This window comes from Hyaloscypha bicolor, assembly GCF_002865645.1.
Source record: "Hyaloscypha bicolor E unplaced genomic scaffold K444scaffold_50, whole genome shotgun sequence".
In the NCBI taxonomy this organism is placed as follows: Eukaryota; Fungi; Ascomycota; class Leotiomycetes; order Helotiales; family Hyaloscyphaceae; genus Hyaloscypha; species Hyaloscypha bicolor.
The window spans coordinates 766,816-789,422 of NW_020194552.1; the positions used below are offsets into that span (position 1 = coordinate 766,816).

Genomic DNA, 22,607 nt, shown 5'->3' on the forward strand with positions numbered 1-22,607 from the left:
AATTAGTAATTCCCGAAAATAATTAAGAATATATAGTTCTTTCTTAGCTTTTATAACTTTTATAAATATTTTATTAGAGAATATAAACGAATTACTAAATTATTTATCTTATTTATAAAAAAGGAAATTTCTTTTAAATAATCCGAGTAATATTAAGAAGCTTTTACTTACCTAAAAAAAGCTATAATTTCTATTCTAGTTCTATAATACTATAATTTAGATCTGCTTATAATAGTAGAAATAAATATATCTAAAAAAATAATTACTAGCTTACTTTTTTAATAAGATTTAGAAATAGGCCTTTAGTATCCTATAGCTTATTTTTTTAAAATCATATTTCTAATAAAGCTTAATTATAATATATATAATAAGGAAATACTTACTATAATATAAGTATTAGAGAAATAGAAAGCTAAGCTAGAGGGCCTTTAGGATATTTCCTTTAAGATCTATTCTAATTATTATATCTTAGAGTACTTTATAATTACTAAAAAGCTTTCTTTTTAATAAGCTAGATAGGCTAAGCTCTTATTTTATTATTATTTTAAGCTTATATATTATTCTGGAAAATTAAATAAGTAAATAAATATTTTATTATAAATATAAGATAAAATAGATACTTAGGACTAGATTAAGAAAAAGCTATAAACCCAAATACTTCTTTATAAAAATAAGATTAATCTAGAGATTATTTATAACTTATAGCTTATAATAATATTCTATAAAGTCGGTTTATTTAATTCGAAATTCGGTTCTAAAAACCAAATATATACTAAAGACTTTTCGGAAGAAAATATCTTTATTAGAGATATAATTCCCCTAGAAAAAGATATTTTCTTAGAAGCTTTACTAGTAAACTCTATTATAGTAGCCTCTATAAAAGTATTATTAGAAGCTTTTACCGAGTATAGTAGTTTATAACTTATAGATAGGATCTTATAGAATAATTATATATTACTAGATCTAGAGAAGCTATATATAATAGCTCAAGCCAAAAATAATATCTGGATATTATAAGATAGCTTTCTTTTATATTATAAAAGACTTTATATTATAAAGAATAAAATAACTTCTAAATTACTTTTATAAATTATTCTAATTTATAAAATATATAATAAATTCCCTTCTAGATATCCTAGATATATAAAGCTCTATTAGCTATTAAAAAAGTAATATTACTAGCTATTTATAAGTAAGGATATTAATTAATACTATAGTAATTACTATATTTATAAGAGATTATATATATTTAGAAATAAGAAGCCTTGTTTGCTTTATTTCTTTCTAGTTTCTAATTATCTCTAGTAATATATTATTATAAACTTTAAAAGCTATCTAGAAAGCAAATCGGGCTATAATATAATTATTATATTTATAAATTACTTATCTAAATACCTAATTATAATTCTAGTATAAGATATAATTATAGCCAAATAGCTAGTATTTCTATTTTTATTTTATATAATATATTAAGTAGGTATTTCAGAAATAATTATATTAGATTAGAGACCCTAATTTATATCTGATTTTTAAAGCGAATTTTATATAAGAATTAGTATAAAGCTTAAGCTCTTTATAGCTAATTATCCCTAAATAAATAAATAAATAAAGATTATTAATTAGTATTTTAATTAGAGATTATATCCGTATATTAATTATAATTAGAATAACTAGGATAAATAGGTTATTATAATTAATTATTAATAAGCTTTTTTTTAGTATTAAACTATTAGCTAGTTCTTATTTATAACTAAAAAAGGCTATAAGCCTTATATTTCTCTGAACTAGAACTTCCCTATTAAAGCTAACTTATCTAAGAAGAAGTTAAATAGAAATAAAGCTAAAGTATTAGTAAATTAATTATATAAATTATAATAACTTGCCTAAAGCTATATAGAATAAGTATAGAAATAATATATAATATAAGCTAATAAGTATTATTATCTAATTAATTTTAAAGTCGGGAATAAAGTATAAGTTATTATAAAGTACTAGAAATCTAATTATTTAAGCTAGAAGCTAGAAAACTAAATAGAAAGCCTATTTGAGATTCTAGAATAATATAGCTATTTGTTTCTCCTAAAACTACCGGAAACTATAAAGATATATCTAGTTTTTTATATAAAGAAGCTATAAAAAGACTTCTAGAATTCTTTACTAAATTAAGTAAATCCGGAACTATTCCTATTAATACTAGAGAATAGTAAATAAGAGTATAGTATTAAATAAGTTATTATAGTTAAGCTAGTAAGAAATAGGCTAAAGTATAGAATTTAGTAAGTTAGTTAAAATAAAGATCTAGTATAATATCTAGCTTTAGTACTAAGTAATAGCTCTCTGGTTTTATAAAGTTTCTATAATAATAATATTAATATACTAAGACTTTTATAAAACCTGTAATACTAGCTAGATTATATAAAAAATAATACTTATCTAGAATTATATGAAAATAATAATAAATTCTTCTAGATTATATAGTAAAGATACTAGCCTTTTATATATAACTTTTATATCCGAGATACTAGTTTTATTTTAGGGAGAAGTATAATACGAAATTAAATGAATTAATGGCTTTTATAAAGCTCGAGGATAAGCTTATTATAAAAGAGGAAGTAATATTATAATTTCCAGATACCCGGTATCTGAGATACCTTACTAGATATTAGATATCTCCTAGGCATATATAATATGGCCGCCTTACTAGGGAAATATACTTGGAATATACTAGAGATATTTAGAAGGCTAAGCCTCTTCGGGACTAGTATATTATAAGGTATATATATTTCCTCGCAGCCTCTTATATTCTAGTTTTCTCTTTCTTAGCTTTAAATTATTTTTATAAGAGATCTTCTATTTTGCTTTCTAAGCCCTAAATGCCATACCTATAATAAAGCCTAAAGTATAAAGAAGAATTAGATAGATATTTTAGGAAGAAATTTCAGGGTATTTTAGGAAAGAACCTAGTATATTTTAAGAGAAGAGATAAAATATAATTAATTTACGAAGCTATTATAAGTATATTATACCTATAATAATAGATTATATAAATAAAGAGGACTTAATTTTTATATAAGATAATATTAGAAAATATATAGCTAGAAATACTTTGGCTTTTATATAAGAATATAGCCTAATTCCTATCTTTTAGCCTACTTTTTTATCTAATCTTAATCTAATTAAGACTTTATAGAATTATATTAAGAATATTATTAAGTAAAAAGACCCTAAAATTTATAGGTTTTATTTATAGCTTAGGGTAGCTATAATTAAAGCATGGAACTTAATTATAGAAAAGGAAATTAGAGCTTTAATTAGAATAATATATAATAGATATTAAGCTATAATTAATACTAATAAATAATATTAAGGTAAGTAATAATATAAACTATAATTTGAAACTATAGTTTAGATTTAGTAAACTAAACTAGTAAGAAAAGGCTTAAACTATAATCTAATTATAGTCTAATAACGGTTTAATATAGTTTAGTATAGTTTATATATAAATTTTATAGTTTATAAAAGGGTTTTTAAACTATGGCTTGGATATCCTATACTAAACTATATTGAGATATATCGAGGCTAGACTAAACCGCTAAACTATAGTTTAGACTAGACTAAAGTCAAACTATTACCTATACTAGATAATATACAAAATACTAAAGAGACTTTAGAATTGATTATTTTAATGCATATGTAAAGCAGCATTAGCACGTGATAATTACGCACTGACGCGGGAAACCCTCAGGGGTGCAATTATTTATCCTAAGACCAAGTAGTTCACGCTAGCAAGGGGGGTGTGGCTACACGCAAGCCTCTTGAAGCGTAATAAAGCGAGGTGAGGCTTGCGTATAGCCACACCCCCCTTGCTAGCGTGAACTATGTCTCGCCAGACAAAGGGATAGCCTCCTTAGTAATAACTCCTTTGTGAGTACAGGGGAGAAGCCCTAAAAAGATATGGCAGCCCTTGTCGAAGCCTAGACCTTTAGCGACTCTGCCCCTATAAGTACAGGGGATATGCCTTCTAAGAGTGTGGTATGGTAGTACTCCTTATTTAAAGTTTACAGCGTGCTTATAGGGAAGTAGCCTGGAAATATAGAGGGCTTTAGTGGGTGAGTGTAGTAGAAAGTGGCCTGAAAGTGAACTTGCAATACAAATACCCTATAATCCCGTCACTTTATGCCGCAATCTTTGTATACTCTTTAGAACTCCACAATATTATCTAGAACCACTCACTTTGAAGACACCCATTACAAAGAGATCTAATCACCCCCCTGTTCTTGGTTGAGATTATTTTGTCAACTTCATGAAGAATTCTTGGAGGGCTGGAGTGCGGGACGGCAACAGTATGTCCTTCACTGCGACCACTTGCTGGTGTCCAAGTAAGATTACATTTTCCAGCCTTTTAGGATTTTAAGAAACAATCTACCGTTTCCGCAAGTTCAGGGGGCTGTAGTCAAGGAAATTGTAAGTATTCCCAGTTTATCCGTAAACACACAGAAAATTTGAATATCATCTGTAAGAAATGTTTTTCACTGTAACCAGGATTTCATTCCATTGTTCAGCTCTTCAGAAATTATTGTATACTTGTGTCCGAGCAAACTTTGCCGAAGCTTCAAGAAGCTTCACAAAATCAACACCTTTCCTCCTTGCAAGCACCATAAAAGACAGCCACGTCGCCTCCTTCGCCTGCCCGAAAATTTGCGATTCATTACCTCGCTATTCAGAAATAAACTCAACTTCTTTTGCGTAAGACATTGGTTCTGGCGATTGAGCAGTGAAGACTTGCGACCTAAGCCATGATATCCCTGTGTCGCTGGATGAGATCTCTGATGGCTGGAGGCATTCAATTTGAGCTAATGATGCGTAATAAGGGGAGGTGTTTACGTCGAAGCCGCGAGAAACTTGAGTTTGGAGGATATCCTACACTTCCTCGGTGTTCAGAGAGTCTTTACAGTTCGATGGAGGAAGTCAACTTTGTATTGAAAAAAAAGGCTTTTTTCGAAGTCCACGTTTGTCTCAAGAAGGCCTTGGTCTACGCATTGAGGTATCTCTTCATTTATGTCCTATTCACTTGGAGTTATTTCATGTCTGGTTTTCTATCTTTGTACCAATGGCGTAATCTGGATTGTCTCTATCTCTTTTCAGGACCATGAGGGCGGAAATTGGGAGTGGACTCCGGCAGCATAAGCACATCTGAAGAATTTGTGCTGTCTCGCGGCGGCAGATCTCGTCGATATCTTCCAGCAAGTACATAAAGCATTTCATCAAATCGGAAGGGAGGAGATCAACTCTTCCCTGCAGTTCGGGAAGATCGTTGCCGTCTTCTCATCTGTTTAAGAGTAATTGGACAATGAGGTAGACCTGGAGAAATAAGCTTCGGCCTTGTTCAAATTTTTTTTTTGAATGAGACCCTCGTATTGCTGATTCTCTTTGGCGAGGGCTCTGAATTGAGGATCTTCGCCGCGTTTGTCATAGGCGTAGATTTGAATGTCATTTCGGGTAAGATCCTGAAGCATTAACTCTCTCTCTGTGTCCGTTCCAAACAGGCTCGGCAATGATTAGCGTTTTGCACTATCAATAATAATCGATGCCATAATCGTAAGGTATCGATTATATTAATAGTGCAATCGATTATTTAGCGAGCTAATCCCTATATACGTATGATTTTACCCCTTTTCTAATTCCAGAAGGTTTAGAAGTTTAGTAAAGTACTATACTATATATAATAAAGGAAAGGCTCTCTATTATTTACCTATTTAAAGAAAGTATCTAGAATTCTAGTCCTTTTCTAGTACTTAAGGCACTCCCGCATCTCAATTATCTCGGCTTCTAGCTGCCCCCTATCCCAGCTTACCATATGACGAGCCCCTAAAAAGACTCTCTCTGGTTTATCGCTTATTAGTACTATTAAGAGGATATTAATAGCCATACGAGAGAGCTTAGGCTAGTATTATCTTTGCATATCTTGGTACTACTATATAAGGGCCCCCTTTTTACCAGGATTATATGATTCCTCTATATTAAAGTCCATATACTCGTCCCTACTTACTGGCCTAGTAGCTAATTAAAGGGCTAAGGCAAGCCGATTATAAGTATCAAGTACTTCTGGCTCCTGAGAAGAGCTAGTAGTTAGAATAATTAAAGCTTATAGCCCCTTGTCCCAATACCTTTCCCAGAGCTTTTTTTACCCTTAGTAGAACTAGCTTTACCTACTTCTTTAGCCAGTGCGTTTTAATATATCTCGTATAGTATATAGGATTTAGAATTAAAGTAGTAATATAAATAGGAAATATATCTATTTTTATATAATACTTATTAAGTACTATATATATAATATTCAGGTATTAAAGGAAATCTTGGCTTTCTTTATTCTTTTTCTTTTTATACTTAGCCTATAAAAGTTAATTAAGTAAAGATAAGAAAAAAAGGAAAAAGAGAAAAAAAAAGAAATAAGCCTATAATTATTTCTTATAAGTATTTAATTAAAATATCTATTATAAAAAGTATAATATTAATAAATATAGAATCTTCCTCTATAGTAAAAATAGCTTGTAAGAAAGAACTAAGGAATTCCTTAATTATATAAAGCTTTTTCTAGTCTTAGTAACTTAAAAGATCTAGTTCTAGCTTTTCCTTATAGTCCTAGTAATACTTTTTTACTATAGGCCTCAAATTAAGAAGTATAAAAAGTATATTATACTAGCTATTCTATCTTATTTAATTATCTATTAGAATTAGCCTTTTCGCAAGAGCTTTAAAGGCTACTATATAGCCTAGTAATCTATAAATATAAATAATAATATTATATACTTGGCTAAATAATCCCAAAAGCCTAAACTTAGCCCTAATTACTTTCTTATCCGCAAGCTCTCTAGTTTCTTCCTGGCTATTATATAATTCAAGCTCTTCTACTCTAATTATATTTATAAATAGAAAGGCTTAGATAATAAGATTAATAATATAGCTAATATAGTAAACTCGCTATTTCTTTATATTCTATTCCCTATTATATGACTTTACTAAGAAGGCTTAAATATATTAATAAAGAATATTATTTAAGGAAGTATTATTAGTAATAATAGCCCTAAGCTTTTATATAATACTATAATTCTCAAGAATAGGGCAAAGAATAGAGAACTAGTTCTCTCTATTATAGCCAGGTACTTTCTAGAGAATAAGAAAAGCTTTTTCCCTCTTATAATTATATATAGTAAAGTATATATAAACTACTAGAAGAAGTAATTAATTTGGGAAGGTCCAAATATTAAGCAAAATATAGATAAGTAAGACTACTAATTAAAGGATCTTTTATATAATAATCTTATGCTTTTCCCAAGCTTCTTTAACTTTATTATAAACTCTAGAGTAAGAGATTATAATCTTGCCCTTGCAAGCTCGATTCAGGACTTAGTAAAAGATATGAAATTCCGGCTATTTAATAAAAATAAAAGACAGATTCTATATAATAATTAGGGAGATTAGAGCTTTAGTAATAACTACTATATTAAGGCAAGCTCCAAGAATCTTATTATTAAATTCCTTAATCCCATTTCCCTCCTTAGCTTAAGCTTTGTACCAGAGTTATTTAAGTTACTAGTTTATAGTAATTTGGCTCTTACTTTTAGCCTTTAATATCGTAATTTGGTAGTAGCGGCTCAAATAATCCCCTATATTTCTTAATATTCATATACCATATGGCTTAGTTTTATAAAGGATATAATAAAGAATATCTTGCTTAAGATTATCTAGAGTAGGAATACGACAAAATTCCTAATAAGATACTCTTAACTTTGATATATCTAGAGTACTTGGAGTGGAATTTACTAAAACTGATTACGTAAATAATGAATCTGGTTCAAGTAAAGAAGATATTTTGACGATATCTTTGGAAAAAATTAGTATGCGAGGCAGGGAAAATAGAGAGAAGAAGAGAGAGAGAGAGAAGAAAAAAATGGGAGAATGCGGGGTAAAAGCGGTAGAATAATTATTTAGTAATCGATTACCAATCGATTACAATCGATAGCTAATCAATAGTGCACACAATCGATTGCTAATTGATTACTCAGTAATCATTGCCGAGCCTGGTTCCAAACGCATTCTAGAATACATTCCATGTCCCACTTGAAAGACATATCTTGACAGGCTTAGAAGTTGTGGGCTTTTTGATGAGCTGGATTATCTCGAAAAGTTTCTCCACATACTCGTCGAGTCCGTCGATGAAAAGGCATATCTTGATTGGGCGAGCAGTGCTCGAGGGATACGGTATTCGCTTCGATAGGTAGCGCCTTTTGTTCAGCCAGTTTAATGGTCTGATAATTCCGTTGCTCGAATGCATTCAATAATCTTGGAAAGGTGCAGGTAGACGGAAGCCGGTAACTACGTTCTCCCGTCTCTTGAAAGACATCTATTATCAGTTCCAGACACTGCCTCGAAATCTGATATAACAGCGAATGCAGGAGCTCGAGTTGGGACATTTGCATATTGTTATTTCTCGTGCAGTTTAATTCGGCTCGTGGCATTTGTTGGTAATTTTGGACACACGCTCATGGGCACCGAATTCTGCAATAATTTCCCAGCTGGAGTGTGAATTCGCAAGAGCGGGAAGAAAATTTTGACGGGAGATAAAATGACCTCATTGTGAGGTAGATTCGACCCCAAATCATTGCTACGATAAGCTACAAGACTTAAAACACCAATCGCCACTCTCCTTCGCGAAACTAAAGATTCGTGTAAGTAGTTACCATCTGCTGAAGACCCCCTTGCTACCTGGAAGTCAATTCTCTTCCCTTGCCCCGAGTTAAGAATAGCTTCGTCCCGTCCCGCTGCCGCACTTCTTCCCCGGAAGCTTAAAATTGCAAACTATGCTCATGCGCAATGAAAGAAATCGATCGTGTGTGCCTGCGGATCCAATGGGCCCCCTATTAGCCCTGGCATCACAATGCACCATGCTGCAAGATCAAAGAACAACCCCCAGGCGCGGATGACTGTTTCCATATTTCTATTGGAGAGTGAGTTCGGTGTGTCCGAACTGTTTCAGCTTGTTGACACACTGGGGCGTGGCTGACGCCCCAATTCTTCAAATACGAGGCTTCTCCCGTGTCTTGGGGCGCCGCTGTGGGGGCTGTCAATGTTGTGGAACAGTGGAAAGAGGGGGAGGGGAGGCGCACCTACAGTGCAAATCATGCCACACTCAAAATCCGCAGAGCCTCGTAACTCCAACATGGAGCTGGCACCCCAAGTTCTCTTCTTCTCGATGTTCGAAATGCAAAATTTGTTAATATGTCAACATCAGATAAGGAGGACTTACCGTCCTTTCATCGACATGACAAGCCTATCGGACCTCTCCAACATCGTGCGCAGACATGGGACACTGGTGCAGCCCGAACACTTCGTGGTATCGCCCAAAAAAAGATTCGACTGAGGAAGAATACCTATAAGTACAAACCCATAGCTTACCACGAAGACATCCGAATTCTGAAGATCCTCCACGGAAAGGAAGGCTCAAATCTGGAGTGCATGCTATTCCCGAGCTCACTGCAGTCGACAAAGTCAACCTCGACGTCCAACTGCCACAGATACTGCGCCCTCTCCTACTGGTGGGGGGAAGACCTGCCGACACATCCAGTCGAAATGTACGATGATACAGGTGTGCGAGATGGGCTACAAACTATGACCCCGTTCAACTCGTCAGGAAAATTCTACATCAGGGACAACTTGGCAGCCGCGTTGAAGCAATTCCGAAAAGAGACTGAAGACATCAACGTCTGGGTGGATGCGTTGTGTATCAACCAAACCGACGTGGAGGAAAAGACAGCGCAGGTTGCAAGAATGGACGTCATATACAGCGAGGCCACTTATGTTTGCGCCTGGCTTGGAGCCGGCAAGCCTGAAAGCAAAGAGACTTTCGACTTCCTGAAGAACAAAGTATTGGACTTGCAGGAACTGGATAATCTTGTCAAGACAAGTAACCACGCGAGAAAATGGAGATTAGTCGTCAACCTAATGAAGAACCGCTGGTTCAGCAGAAGATGGGTGATTCAAGAGCTGGCACTGGCACGAATCGCGGTCGTTCGTTGGGGCTCGGAGGAGATTGAATGGTCGAACTTTGCAGACGCCATAGCATTGTTCATGACAAAACATGATGAGATTACCGAGATACTTGAGGGCAACCAGAAGACTTTTTCTGCTATGCAAGACCCGGACACCCACATCGGCGCTTTGGACCCTCGCGCCCTTGGCGCAAACACACTCGTCAACGCCTCGACCAACCTCTTTCGCAGATTACCCGATGGCACCATAAAGCAACGACTGGTCAACTTGGAGGTCTTGGTTACTGCTCTGTTCCTGGCCTTTGAGGCTTCCGAGCCCAAGGATACTATATACGCTGTGTTGTCCCTAGCCAAGGACACCATGATACGACCGAATTTGGCAAACCCCCCCAGCTGGGAAGTCGAATCCGTAGATGGATCCCCAGTCCCAACTCCTCCATTTCTCCAAAGAATCTTTAACTCCTGTCTTTCCTCTTGCTATTCTCTCTTCAGTCTATTTTGGGCAGCTTCTGGGGACGAAGATGTCGAAGACCCAGCCGAGCCCAGTCCTCAATTGGAGGATGTTGATCTAGATCACCATTTAAAGCCCATCGATCTACGAATAGTACCAGATTATGATAAAAGTCTCACCGACGTTTGTGCAGACTTTATGGAATACTGTATTGAAAGGTCTCAATCACTGGATATCTTGTGCCGTCATTGGGCCCCTCAACCAAGAAAGCCATCTCAACTTGAAGAGTTGAAGGGAACTCGTGCGGAAGAAGTTGAAAAAATGCCATCATGGATTCCATCGATCGAGGGTCATGCGTATGGCGGACCTTTGGATACGCTTCAGGGGAGGAAGAACGGTGATAGTCTTGTCGGCTGTGATGAAAGGCAGAATCACCAACATTACCAAGCTTCGGGCAACCTTCGTCCATGTATTGAGTTCGGAAGATGCAGGCCCGACGTCGAAACTTGCCAGGACGCCACTTTGCTTGAAAATTCAAATCTACCCAATATATCGGCTCGTCCAGAGGCATCTCTCAAATTTGATCGAACACCAAAACAGCCGGCTGCGTTACAGCTGCGCCCTAAGAAGTTCGACGGAACACTGCACGTCAAAGGATTCAAACTCGACACTATCAAGAGCATTTCGGGACGCGTCTCACGCGGGATCATACCAGCTGAGGCATTCGAATTTGGGGGTTGGCCAAAACTCGGCGCCGGCGACACATTTCCAGACAGGGTTCCTGACCAATTATGGAGAACTCTTGTTGCGGATCGTGGATTCGATGGCACTAATGCGCCCGCGTGGTACCGTCGTGCTTGTCTCGAGTGTATGACTCATGTCGACAACAATGGTGACCTTGATACAAACAAGTTCAAAGATATTGAGGATACTCCGGCCACTATGAAGCTGTTTCTAAAAAGAGTCAGGAATATTGTCTGGAACAGAAAATTCTTTCTAACAGCTAATGATAGAAAGAACCATGGAGAGCTTTATGGTATTGCTCCTCCAAAAGCAGCCATCAACGATATCATTTGCATCCTCTTCGGCTGCAGTGTACCTGTTGTGCTTCGGAAAGTGGAGAAGGAGGATCGGCATATTGTCGTTGGAGAATGTTATGTTAATGGGATGATGGATGGGGAGTCACTTCGTGTGAAGATGCCCGACCACCCATACTTAAAGGTCACTGGCTTTACCTTAATCTGATAGTCATCGAAGAATTGAGGGAAACGATTTTAGTTTAACACACTTCCGCTATAGCCAGTGACCTCACGAGTAGTGGTGCCCAGCTCAACTTGGCGTACAGTCATTGATAAGCTCCGACTCGCCATTAAGCGAATTTGAGTCACTGTAGAATGAAAGGCTAGTGATCATTAACGGCATTGTGGAGGAGAGGATGGGCTGGAAATGGTTGGCCACCACGTCCCTCTTCCGAACATCACAGTGAAATTTCGGACAATAATAACTCAGAATCGTGAATGCTCAAAATACGCACGTCTGACGCATTTCGTATCTATTTTTTCCGTACTAGGGTTTCTACTAAGGACGGTTTATGAGAAATCAATCAGGTGACTTACATCCCGTGCAAAAGAAACCTCTGGGAAATCAAGAAAGGCAGTGCAAAATGGGAAGGGTTGCGGCCCTCTTTGCCGCCAATCCTTGTTCATGGATAGGGTTACACAGCTAACATCAGATTGTTTCCCATTCTTCGCTTACCGAAACCGCTCACCGAAATCGAGTCGAAAGGATTGGCCGCAAACGCAAATAGCAGGCTTAACTTCAAGCCCAATTTAGGTATGAGCATCTGATTTACCTTGCCCAACGTAAGGCTTGCGCCTGTCATTTAGTCCCTCAGGAAAGGCTGAAGGAAAGCAGGGCGGCAAAAAATGACTTTGCGTGTCACCACACCACTCCGTGCCCCCAACATGAGGCGGCCAAAATGGGGCGACGCAAACCACCCGCCCGGCTGGGCTTCCCAAGATTGGTGATGACCCGCAGCCACCGCAATATGCCGCCTCACACCGAAAATACGCACCGAATCGGAGAGCTTCAATTGGTCCAATTACGGCGGCTACTGCACACATTCTTGCCCTGTGGCGAGGCTGGACTGCTCACAATCCCACTCTTTACCACACCATCTCCCGGACCAAGATCAGCCGACTCTCGGAAGTCAAGACATAGACTCTGGTGAGTTGAATATACGTGGAAGAGAGACGCATTCGAAACGCGTAACTCCTTTTACCGAGATATCTGTGCGCCCAACAAAGACATCGAAAGGGGCTAACCTGCATCCACTTCCCAACCCAGCAGGGAAAGATACAGTACCAGGCAAGATGGCCTCATATATTCAGCTCCACACGGAACTCGACACCCGCGATTGCAATCCGACTCCACAGCAGCGAGCGGTGTACAGTTACCACGAAGAGATCCACAGCGACGCGGCAGACGACATCTATTCATTCGAATGGTTTGAACGCACAAAATTATTCTTCAAACAGTTTGGGAGACCTGAAAAACGAGTAACGACACTCAGAACTTGGGAAATGGTTGAGGAGCTCGACTTTGGGGCCTTTTTTCTAGCGCACCCTGTGGCTGCTTATTCGCTTTGGCATTTACTTCAGGCTTGCTATGATCTGGATCGTGTTGTCTGTGGATGTTCGCAGGAGGAACTCGCTAAACGGAAGGCAATGAAACCATTTGTGTATTTGCGAGCGAAAAGGATCCGGATACAGTGGGTTAAGTCGCTCAAACATCTGAAGGAAAAGATTGAATGCGGGACTCTTGAGGGGGATGAGTTGGTTCGGACGCTCTATGATATACTTTGCGGGGTGGAAAGACTTGTCGCCTCTTCAACTGCCTTGAAAGAGAATTTCGCGGTCAATCTTAAAGATATGATATTCGTAGATAAGATGCTGCAGAAGGTTACGACTTTCGTTGACGACAGATGCGGCATGATAGCCGCTCACTTGAAGCTCGAAGAGAGCCAGGAGACTTCGAGACAAGAAAATGAAAGCTCAAGTGATGAGGCTTTAGGTAAAGACCCGGAAACTTTCACAGAGAGGAATCTGACTGGAACTAGATGACTCAATGTCGAATCTGCAAAATATATCAGAGATCAAATTTCCTACCATTCCACCAAAACCAGCAAATGGTTCACGGAAGAGGCCAAAGAGACAGCCTACGTTTCCAAAACCTAAGGGAAATGAAATCTCAATGAAGTCTCATAGCAATCCAGGTATATTCTTCCGAAGCCTCTATATATAAGTTATCAAAACCTAATTGGACTTAGCAGCAACTAAACCAGCGCAAAAGTACAACTCGCTCTATAGTTTGATCGAGTTACTTATGTATGCTTCTTTGTTTACCGCTTTTGGGCTGGCTATATATACCGTACTGCCTCTCCTACAGTCCCATGGTTTTCTCACGCCTAATCTAATCACTCCTGGCGGTCTTTTGTTGTAGGATTATGTATCATTTCTAGAGAGGGGTTGCCGCTACTGGCGGAATGTAATTGTACCAAAATACAGGGTTCGTACGCAATGTAAACGGCGTGCTTCAGTGTTCGATGGGCTTCATAATCGAGTCTATTGACGCCCGTGTCGGCGTTGGAGGCACACTTTGTCTGTGAATACAGACTAGTGAGTGATTTTACTGCTTAAAAGATTTGTTCTACTCTTCTTAATGATGGAGTGTTTCGAGCGCTTTCACTTGCTATTCAGAACCCCGATTCTCGTAGTCTAGGCAACAAGAGCTGAATTATAAGTATCCCTGGATATGCTGAAACGTCTCGCAAAAGCGGGTATCGCAAAGTTATTAATCTTGCCATGCAGATTACTGTTGTGAAGGTAACACTAAGAAACGCAGGCCATCAATTATGTATCACATCAGCTATTGAACGTTCTCCAACCCGACTACGCATCTTATACTCGATTATCGGGCAAACAAGATTTCCAAACATAAATTAGTATTAATTTAGCTTCTCCCGCTCGCTCACTCTCACTCACAAATCCTTCTGCGACCAAAGTCTCACATTCCCGCTCTTCCATGTACTGGTCGGATCAATAATACTCGACTCAAAAATCCTGACAACTCGAAGAACATCTTATTCGACTCCATCCACGCGATGTTCTATCCCAAGCACTGATACTTCCCATGTCCAAACACCAGATCAATCGTCATCTCCATACTCGCCAACTACTCGCCAACTTCTCACCTTAGCCTCCAGCCACCTCTCCAGTCGAAATAACTCAGAATAATAGCCGAACACATCTCTGTTTGGATGGACGCTCGGTGCTGACTCGAGCGCAACTTTTGCATGTCAGATTGCTCAAATATATGGAAAGGAAAGGTATGAATTCCGCGGTCCCCAGCATGGCGATTCAACGTATATCGAGAAGGCCAAGGGGTACCTTCCACAGGTCAGCAACTCGGGACCTTGGAGTAGGAGGAGGCATTGGTTGAAGGATTACGGGATTTTATATTACGGTAGCTTGATATCTGGTATGGAATACACCAAAGTGGAAAAGTAGGGTGGTGGATTAGAATCATGAATTAGCTCTCCGTTGATGTAAAAGGAAGATCTCTTTTATTCTTTTGTTTGATAGCCATCGCCAATTATTGTTTGTAAATCCCATGAAAGAAGGTTCTATTCGATTCAAGATCCATAATATACAAGTCCATATAGCGGAGTTCACGTGAAAAAGGCAATCATATTATTAGGTTTAGATCAATGTCGGTTACTCGGTGTTGCAACAATATATAGTACAAAACACTTTCATTGCATTCATTTCCTTGAAATTTAGATAAGAATGGTAATTCCAAGGAACAGAACAAACTACAATATTTCACGCACTCCCTGAAAAAGTCTTCGTGTCCTTACGCACCCAGCTCAGTTAACAAGCCCCTGTCCTCCAGCAATAATTCCTCGCTGACGAATTGCCAAACCTGGTGACGGCAAGCAGGATGCATTGTCTGGGGCATCGGTTTCTCTTCCCATATCCTGTTAGTGTATCTACTCCCAGAAGCAAGGTCTGCAGCCGCCGCTGCATTTGTAATTGCAAGGCTTCCTTGCTGAGGATCAATGCCATAATATCTTAGTAACACCCTAAGACTCCATTCCAGCCAGGACATAAATCTCGTTTTCGGTGGTCTGGTATTCTGTTGTGTGGTGTTCTCCGATGTGGTGCTCTGTGGTGCAACCCATATGTTTGTCTTGACATAGCCCGGGTGGACGCCTTGGATCATGATGTGCTTGTACTTGGCATGATTCTCCATTCGAGCCTGTAGCTCCGTTAACCACGTTTGGAAGTACAACTTGTTATTCGGATATGCATTTCTTCCAGAATTTGCGTTTGCCAAGTCGAAAACACCAAAGTATTGCATGCATGACGTTGTACAGATAATACGCGGCTGCGTAGCCTGTGCCAAGGATGGAAGTAACATCATGCTGAGGAGAACGTGAGAAATGAAGTTCACCTAGAGAATAATTAAATGCCGCGATGTCAACGAGGGTGGATATAAACTTACTTGGTGAACAATCTCGAACCCATCTGCCGTATAGCAAACCTCGCCTGGCACCAGTGGTCCGCCAATACCGGCATTGTTGGCCAAGATATCCAGGGGCCGACCCATGGAAATCCAACGTTTGCCAAAAGCCTCTACGCTTTTCAAACTGTTCATATCACATTCCCACCATTCTATTCCTGCTTTTGGGTGACCAGCAGCTATTGAAGCGGCTTTGAGCTGTTGTATTGCCTCATCCGGATGCATTTCGTGTGGTGGTACCTGCGGTCGACACCCAAGAACGATATTGGCACCCCATTTCACAAATTGAGCCGCGGCTTCGAAGCCAATACCACTGTTGCCTCCTGTAAGAAGAACCCATTTGTTTCGCAAATCCGCCTCCGGAGGTTTCAAATGACGAGGATTTGTGCCTTTCAAAGCCTGCCACCTGCACCACCATTGAGACGGCACGGGGATGGGGGGGATTGCTTGCTGAACCGTAGCAACGTTGATGTTAGAGGCTGCCATTTGTATGGATGCACCGAATGTTGGAAAACTAAATTTGGAATGGGATATCACATTTCGATGCTATGAAGTCATGCCTATATGATTCACGAAAGTCTGGCAAGATCCCCACAGAGTAACGGTCGCCACTGTCAGCGAGACGACGCGGCCTCAAGGCTGCAAGCCTCGGCACGATAAGAGCCCCTGGGGTAATGATTGCCCCTAGCCGATTTTAGCTACTTTTGCTTGCGGGCCTGGTGCCTTCGGCTCAGCAACATCCCGACCCGCAAGTCGAGGATCAAATTGAACCAGTCGGAGTGCGGAAACGAGCTGGCTCTCCGATTGAATCAATTCTACTACTTAGGCCGAGGTCTTCAGTATCCAATTGAATAGTCATATTTACCCCTCTACGCCTCCAAGTTGTGGGTGTGCTACTGGTATCAATCTCGCAGAAGGATATGAGACGTGAAAATCGATCTTTACTGTACTTCAAAATAGTAGAATGGTTGTGCTGAGGCGTGCTCAGTGAAACTCACAATCTTACAAAGATAAAACGCATTAATAATTCGTGCAACTTTTGCAATGTGACTAAAGTAGAATGACCTAAATTCCACACGACTACCACCTACTAGGCGTGAGCATAGAAAAATTCCAAATAAACTCCAGTGCCGCCATCCCCTCAACATGCAACTTGGCGTCATAAACGTCACTTATATAGCGTGCTTCCAGGGGAGTAACCTGGAAATATAGGGGGCTTTAGTGGGTGAGTATAGTAGAAAGTAGCCTGAAAGTGAACTTGCGGTACAGTACAGTACAAATGACCCTAGATTCAGGATTGATTTTTTATTTCGCTGGTTCCGTTTTAGCCTGTGGACCTGAGTAGCGGCCGCTTTAACCTGAGCACGGCCTGGGCAACGCCTAGCAAAGCCTGAGAATACATTGATGTGCTATTTTGGCTCCCTTGCGACCGGGATCCTTCCGCAATGGTTTTTTCTTTCTGCATTTCGCGTATTCCATTTCCTAAACATCCATAAGTTCAAATATCTTATAATAACAGACCTTCATAGCATTCAGTTGAATTATTTTTTACTGGGATCTTTTACTTGCATCTGCGGCTGCTGAATGCAAAGACTGAAACGAACGGTGCACCTTCTGCATATACTGGCCGAGGAACTCTGGCAATTGGTGACGGACCATGGGACGAACTCGCAGTTCTGCACGCGAGGAACACCAAAAGTCTAGCACTCGCCATTGTGCAAAGACATCCAGATGCATGGTTTGAACCTCATATACTAGTGGAAAGCGATGCGCAAATACGTAATTAAATTCTGCCATTGTATGCGAGTTGCACTTGCATTTTGAGTTTATCTTCAAATTTTTGTGATGCTGGAGCTTTAGAGGTGAGCAGATTGGAAGTAACTGCAATGGCGGCGATGAGTTCCTCGAGGACTTCGATTAGATGCGGGAGTGTGGAGAGATATTTTGTGGTATCGTCGATCAATTTTCTCTCTCTCCCGTCGAATTCGGTTAGTGAGCTTGACGGTCTTGCTCAGGGGAAAATGTAAAACGACACCCCCCCGGGTGTCGATTATACGAATCAGTGGATTTTAGAGTTTTAATAATGCCTAATTAGTTGCTTGTACTTACTTAAGTCCTTCTCTCGAATCAGATTTCCTAATATAGGTATAAGGAAGTTTGTATATAAGAGCTCTAACTTGGGGCGTAGAACAGGCGAGGCGATAATTGTGCGCGAGGTAAATTAGTTCCAGGTGCTTGATCGCTAAATTTTCAGGCTCTCATAGTGCCTTAAAAATTCCGACTTTCCTTACCTTCTTTAATTTTTCTTAAATCTACTAATTATTATATAATAAAAACTTCATATTCTATTAGCTTATAATCTGGCTTTCTATAATATAAAAAAATAATTAAATTATAATAATTCTTTGTATAGTAAATTAAACTTAAAGGAAAACTAGATTTTTTGGTGTTCCTCTCTACTTTAGGTTAGTCCGGCCCCCAATCGACACCCCGAGGGGGGGGTCGTTTTACATTTTCCCAGATCATCGGGCCGGGTGTCATCTCGATGTTGACAACTCAAATGCTTGATCTATCAATTTCATCGGCTTCGGCTGTTCACTCCATTCCTTCTAGTCTGTCATCAGCATGGCTTCAACACATCTTCCTGCAAACCCCATAGCAGTTGTTGACAGAGACGATGATGGGCGAGCCTTTGAAGATGATCTTGAATTGAGCCTCGTTCCAGTGTACAGATACGAACCACTACCACAGAAAAATTCAATCCGACTTCTCCAGCTCAAACCTGGGGAGGGACAGAATCCATTGGAGTGCAACATCAGCACGCACGATCTGGACGCTCCAACCCTCCCTTCCTATTACGCCGTGTCCTATACCTGGGGCTCTTCTATCTATGATTGTCTGGTGATTGCTAGCCGCAGGATTCCTCCGGACGACGAGCTCCACTCTCGATACTCAGTCCGCCATCCCTTATGGTGCGAAAAACGCCGTTTTCTCATATCTACCAACCTCAGGAATGCGCTCCGGCGCTTCCGCGACCTCCTGAACCCCATCACCTTGTGGATCGATGCCATTTGTATTAACCAGGAGGATATTCATGAACGCGCCTCACAGGTTCTTCTCATGAAGACAATCTACTACAACGCACAGTATGTTTGGTTATGGCTCGGAGAGCAATTGGACGGTTCCAGTTCCGCCCTTGAACTTCTCTCACAACTTGCCAGAAAGGGGGAAAGTGCGCAATTCAATGAGGACAGCCTGCCCTCCATGGATGATTTTGAAGATGCCGATGTTTGCGAAGAACTGGGGATCCCCGATCGGTACTCTCCACATTGGAAATCTGTGGTTAAACTGTTTGATAGACCAGTTTTTCAGAGAATATGGATTATTCAGGAAGTTGTGGCTGCTCGAGAGACTCTCGTGTTTTGTGGATCGGCTGAACCAACTACGTTGGCTGACATATTTTGGGGCGCTTTTTTCCTCAGACGCTCGGGACTAGGGAGTTTAATTGACAGTGAGCATGGATCTGGAAAGAACCGCATGCACTACCTCCTAGCATTGTGCGAGTACCAACACAAATGGACTCTGCATAGTCCGGATTTGCGCTGGTCGCTGATATCAACAACACGGCGGTGTCAGGCTTCAGATCCGAGGGACAAAATATTCGCCGTCATTGGCCTCTTCAGAGACTTCGGCAGGGAATTCTCTCTTTCTGAAACGGCCTCGGAGTCTGATATCACAAATGGAATTGACATTCCTAGTCGGAATATCGATCAGGAAGCTATTCGCTCGCTTTGGACCAGTCCAAATCCCAAAATGCGTGAACTGCATCGCCTGATCTCGGATCTACTGGATCTCGATGCAGTGGTGCTAACCGCGATTTTGAAGAAAGGCAAGATCAACGATTCTGATCTGCAACAGTATCGCGAGTCCCGAGGCGTCATGGCACTTAACATATTTGGGAGCCTAGTACACCAGGTAGTTCTGACTCGAGAATGGAAACAGGTAGCCATATTTTACACCAGACTCCTCTATATCCTTACAATTTTTGCCGACTCATGGGGCGATCTCTTTTTGGAAACGAGGACAGATGGTCGAGTTTCAGAGCTCGATCTCTATCGGGACTTTTTCGAAAAGATTTGCCTCCCGGCTTCCTTAGATAACCCAATCATTAACGATAAGCTAGCGGAGATCGTTGGGGATTCCAAGCTAACGGTCACAATCTGCAAATATCTGACCGCCTCGCGGATGCTATTCAACTCGATGATAGCATTGTCCTTCGGATGTTTTCTAAATCTCTGCAAAGGCCTTTGCCATGGAGCATCTATGGTCTGACGGCGCCGGACTACTCAAAGACTGTCGAAGAAGTCTACATGGAATTCACCTTGTGCTGTATTAAGGAAGACAAGAACATGGATATGCTATCCATGGTAGAAGACAGAAGTATGAGGGAATTCCATAAGCTTCCGTCCTGGGTGCCTGACTACAGCGTCGATCTGTACTATCATCTGCTCCGAGATACTATCGATGGCGTTGATTATGCAGCCTCGTCCTCGACAAGCTCAGATTTTAGGTGGTCGAGTGATGTTCCTCAACTCCTCCATGTCAACGGACATCAGATTGACCACATATGTGATATCACTAGTGTAGAATCTGCAAGTCTCCTCCGCAGCACCCAACCCTCAGAGTGGAAGTCGTTTGTGGCAAACTCAGGATCAACGTACTTGAATGACGAACCGATCGATGATGTCTTATGGCTCACTCTTATTGGTGGTTGCTTGGACGAAAAGAAGTGCAATGCAATGCGCGAGTCTTTCGATGCTTTTACCATCGTCGGAGGGGTATTAGAGGAGGGTCCGCAGAGCCCTCAAGAAATAACCGATATTCTAGAACGAGAGCCTATCGACTGTGAGGAGTTCTGGCAATATACCCAGAATCAAGAAGCCTTCCACAAGGAGATACGCCACTCGAGGAGGCTTTTTTGGACCAAGAAGGGATTTCTAGGCGTAGGTCCAATGTCTGCAAAGGTTGGGGATATGGTCTGTATTTTCAAAGGTGGACGGGTGCCGTATATCATTCGAAAAATCCCACATGAGAGCAGCTATTTCAATTTTATAGGCGACTGTTACATTCATGCTCTAATGGATGGGGAAGCTATGGATTTCGGAGACCTCAGTTGGAATCAGATTGGATTACTATAGTAAGGCTTTTCTTTACAAACAAAGTATTGCCCATCAGAGAGGAATTTCCGGAGGCAACTTCTTTCCATGTGGTTCGCGAGGTATTGTTTTGGACTAGTATTAGGTCAGTGGAGTTCGCAAAGGTTGGTAGCTCAAAAAAGATTTTTAATGGTGCAGTATACTACGTGGCATATGTCAACCCTAGGCAAAGGGCTAAAGCCAACGCCACATTGTCAACGGTATCATATACCCTCAAAAAACGTGAGCAGAACAATCAATTTTCGGAGATAGTCATTTGACTAACTTGGTCCTATAGATGACTTGGGTTGAGGTAAGCTTCTTCACTTACCAAAGGGTCTTCGCCCTCAATTATTCCTGATTTCAAAAGAGTTCCACCTTGGAAAAAGAGCTAGCTTCAAAATATTTATTACATTACCGTTTAAATAGGCCCCGAAGTCCTCCTGCCTGCCAGAAAAGTTGATTCTTGCGATGACCTGTTGGGTTGGGAGTCATGGAACGACATGGAGCCAGATTGCTGACCCAACATGCTAACACAAACACTGAACAGGATCTGTTCGCGAAACTCAAAATCAATACAAAGCCATGGCCTAGGCCATACCGAGATGGCGGAATCCCTCGCATCGCAAGTACATGTTTACATCCTTGGGGAGTGATATTGCTGACTCTGTGTCAGAGATGGATGAGCCCTGGAGCTTCAATCCTGGCGAGTATGGACGATACCGGGGACAAGGGCGAAGATAAAAGATACAAAATATTGGCAATTCTGGTATGTCTTTCGTGGTATTCTACCGCCAGCCCTCGAGCCGGGCGACATAACCACCCTCCTTTGCCCCTCTTCCCGCTTCGAGGCCATCTTCCCTCTTGGAGTCTCGCGCGCCGCCACCTCTAGAATCACTAGACTTCGCCGCCGAAACAATTTACACCCCTGGTGTTAGGGTTTAAGCTAGGTCGCATCAGTGTCGAGGTGCAAGGCGAGGTCGTGAATCCCAACCAGAAGAGTGGGGACAATGCTGAGCAACTCCCTCAGTCTTAGGATGGAATCTATATATAGCTGGTTAAGTCTGGATTCAAGGCGTTCTCATCCACGTGAAGATGGGTGGACTCCATCGTTTTTTGCCTCGGGGACACCGGTCCGTGTCGTACTCATTTAGCCTAGATACTAGCTTTCCTAAGTTTCTTTCGCATTTCAGTTTGGTCCTAAATCCTTCCTAGCTATATAGTGTTATTTAAAGTATCCGCAGCTACCTCTCTCCCCATAGCGGGGGTTCCTGCCTCCGTGAACCGGACACTGCTACACGGTCAGCTTCCCTAGTACCTGGATATAGG

General features: G+C 40.4%; 5 protein-coding genes across 5 annotated transcripts; 3 read left to right on the top strand and 2 right to left on the bottom strand.

Annotated features, from left to right (window-relative positions):
• Positions 1-8,098: 8,098 nt before the first annotated feature.
• On the bottom strand, positions 8,099-8,335 carry K444DRAFT_522821 (uncharacterized protein; the record flags this gene model as incomplete). Its single annotated transcript, XM_024874234.1, has 1 exon — positions 8,099-8,335. One exon carries the CDS (start codon positions 8,333-8,335, stop codon positions 8,099-8,101), a length of 237 nt encoding a protein of 78 aa, XP_024740509.1.
• A 941-nt stretch (positions 8,336-9,276) lies between these two features.
• On the top strand, positions 9,277-11,688 carry K444DRAFT_556346 (uncharacterized protein; the record flags this gene model as incomplete). Its single annotated transcript, XM_024876739.1, has 3 exons — positions 9,277-10,458; positions 10,636-10,963; positions 11,066-11,688. Coding segments are annotated over 3 exons (2,130 nt in total), but the record flags the coding sequence as incomplete, so codon positions are not given.
• Positions 11,689-12,697: 1,009 nt separating this feature from the next.
• K444DRAFT_661049 (uncharacterized protein) lies at positions 12,698-14,194 on the top strand. The gene is made up of 3 exons (XM_024886534.1): positions 12,698-13,572; positions 13,619-13,774; positions 13,829-14,194. Exons 1-3 carry the CDS (start codon positions 12,873-12,875, stop codon positions 13,999-14,001), a joined length of 1,029 nt encoding a protein of 342 aa, XP_024740511.1. The 5' UTR covers positions 12,698-12,872; the 3' UTR covers positions 14,002-14,194.
• Positions 14,195-15,270: 1,076 nt separating this feature from the next.
• Positions 15,271-16,667, bottom strand: K444DRAFT_584473 (NAD(P)-binding protein). Its single transcript, XM_024877869.1, has 2 exons — positions 16,066-16,667; positions 15,271-16,014 (listed from the first exon to the last, which is right to left on the bottom strand). Exons 1-2 carry the CDS (start codon positions 16,567-16,569, stop codon positions 15,415-15,417), a joined length of 1,104 nt encoding a protein of 367 aa, XP_024740512.1. The 5' UTR covers positions 16,570-16,667; the 3' UTR covers positions 15,271-15,414.
• Positions 16,668-18,699: 2,032 nt separating this feature from the next.
• On the top strand, positions 18,700-22,314 carry K444DRAFT_661051 (uncharacterized protein; the record flags this gene model as incomplete). Its single annotated transcript, XM_024886535.1, has 6 exons — positions 18,700-20,354; positions 20,387-21,280; positions 21,379-21,499; positions 21,577-21,591; positions 21,955-22,047; positions 22,180-22,314. Exons 1-6 carry the CDS (start codon positions 18,709-18,711, stop codon positions 22,312-22,314), a joined length of 2,904 nt encoding a protein of 967 aa, XP_024740513.1. The 5' UTR covers positions 18,700-18,708.
• Positions 22,315-22,607: the final 293 nt, after the last annotated feature.

Excerpts from the sequence above, each read along its gene's own strand:
- K444DRAFT_661049 (XM_024886534.1), top strand. The coding sequence starts at position 12,873 with ATGGCCTCATATATTCAGCTCCACACGGAACTCGACACCCGCGATTGC. Across the intron at positions 13,573-13,618 it reads CTCAAGTGATGAGGCTTTAG|ATGACTCAATGTCGAATCTG; the intron begins GTAAAGACCCGG and ends GACTGGAACTAG. Across the intron at positions 13,775-13,828 it reads GAAGTCTCATAGCAATCCAG|CAGCAACTAAACCAGCGCAA; the intron begins GTATATTCTTCC and ends AATTGGACTTAG.
- K444DRAFT_584473 (XM_024877869.1), bottom strand. The coding sequence starts at position 16,569 with ATGGCAGCCTCTAACATCAACGTTGCTACGGTTCAGCAAGCAATCCCC. Across the intron at positions 16,015-16,065 it reads GGTTCGAGATTGTTCACCAA|GTGAACTTCATTTCTCACGT; the intron begins GTAAGTTTATAT and ends ATTATTCTCTAG.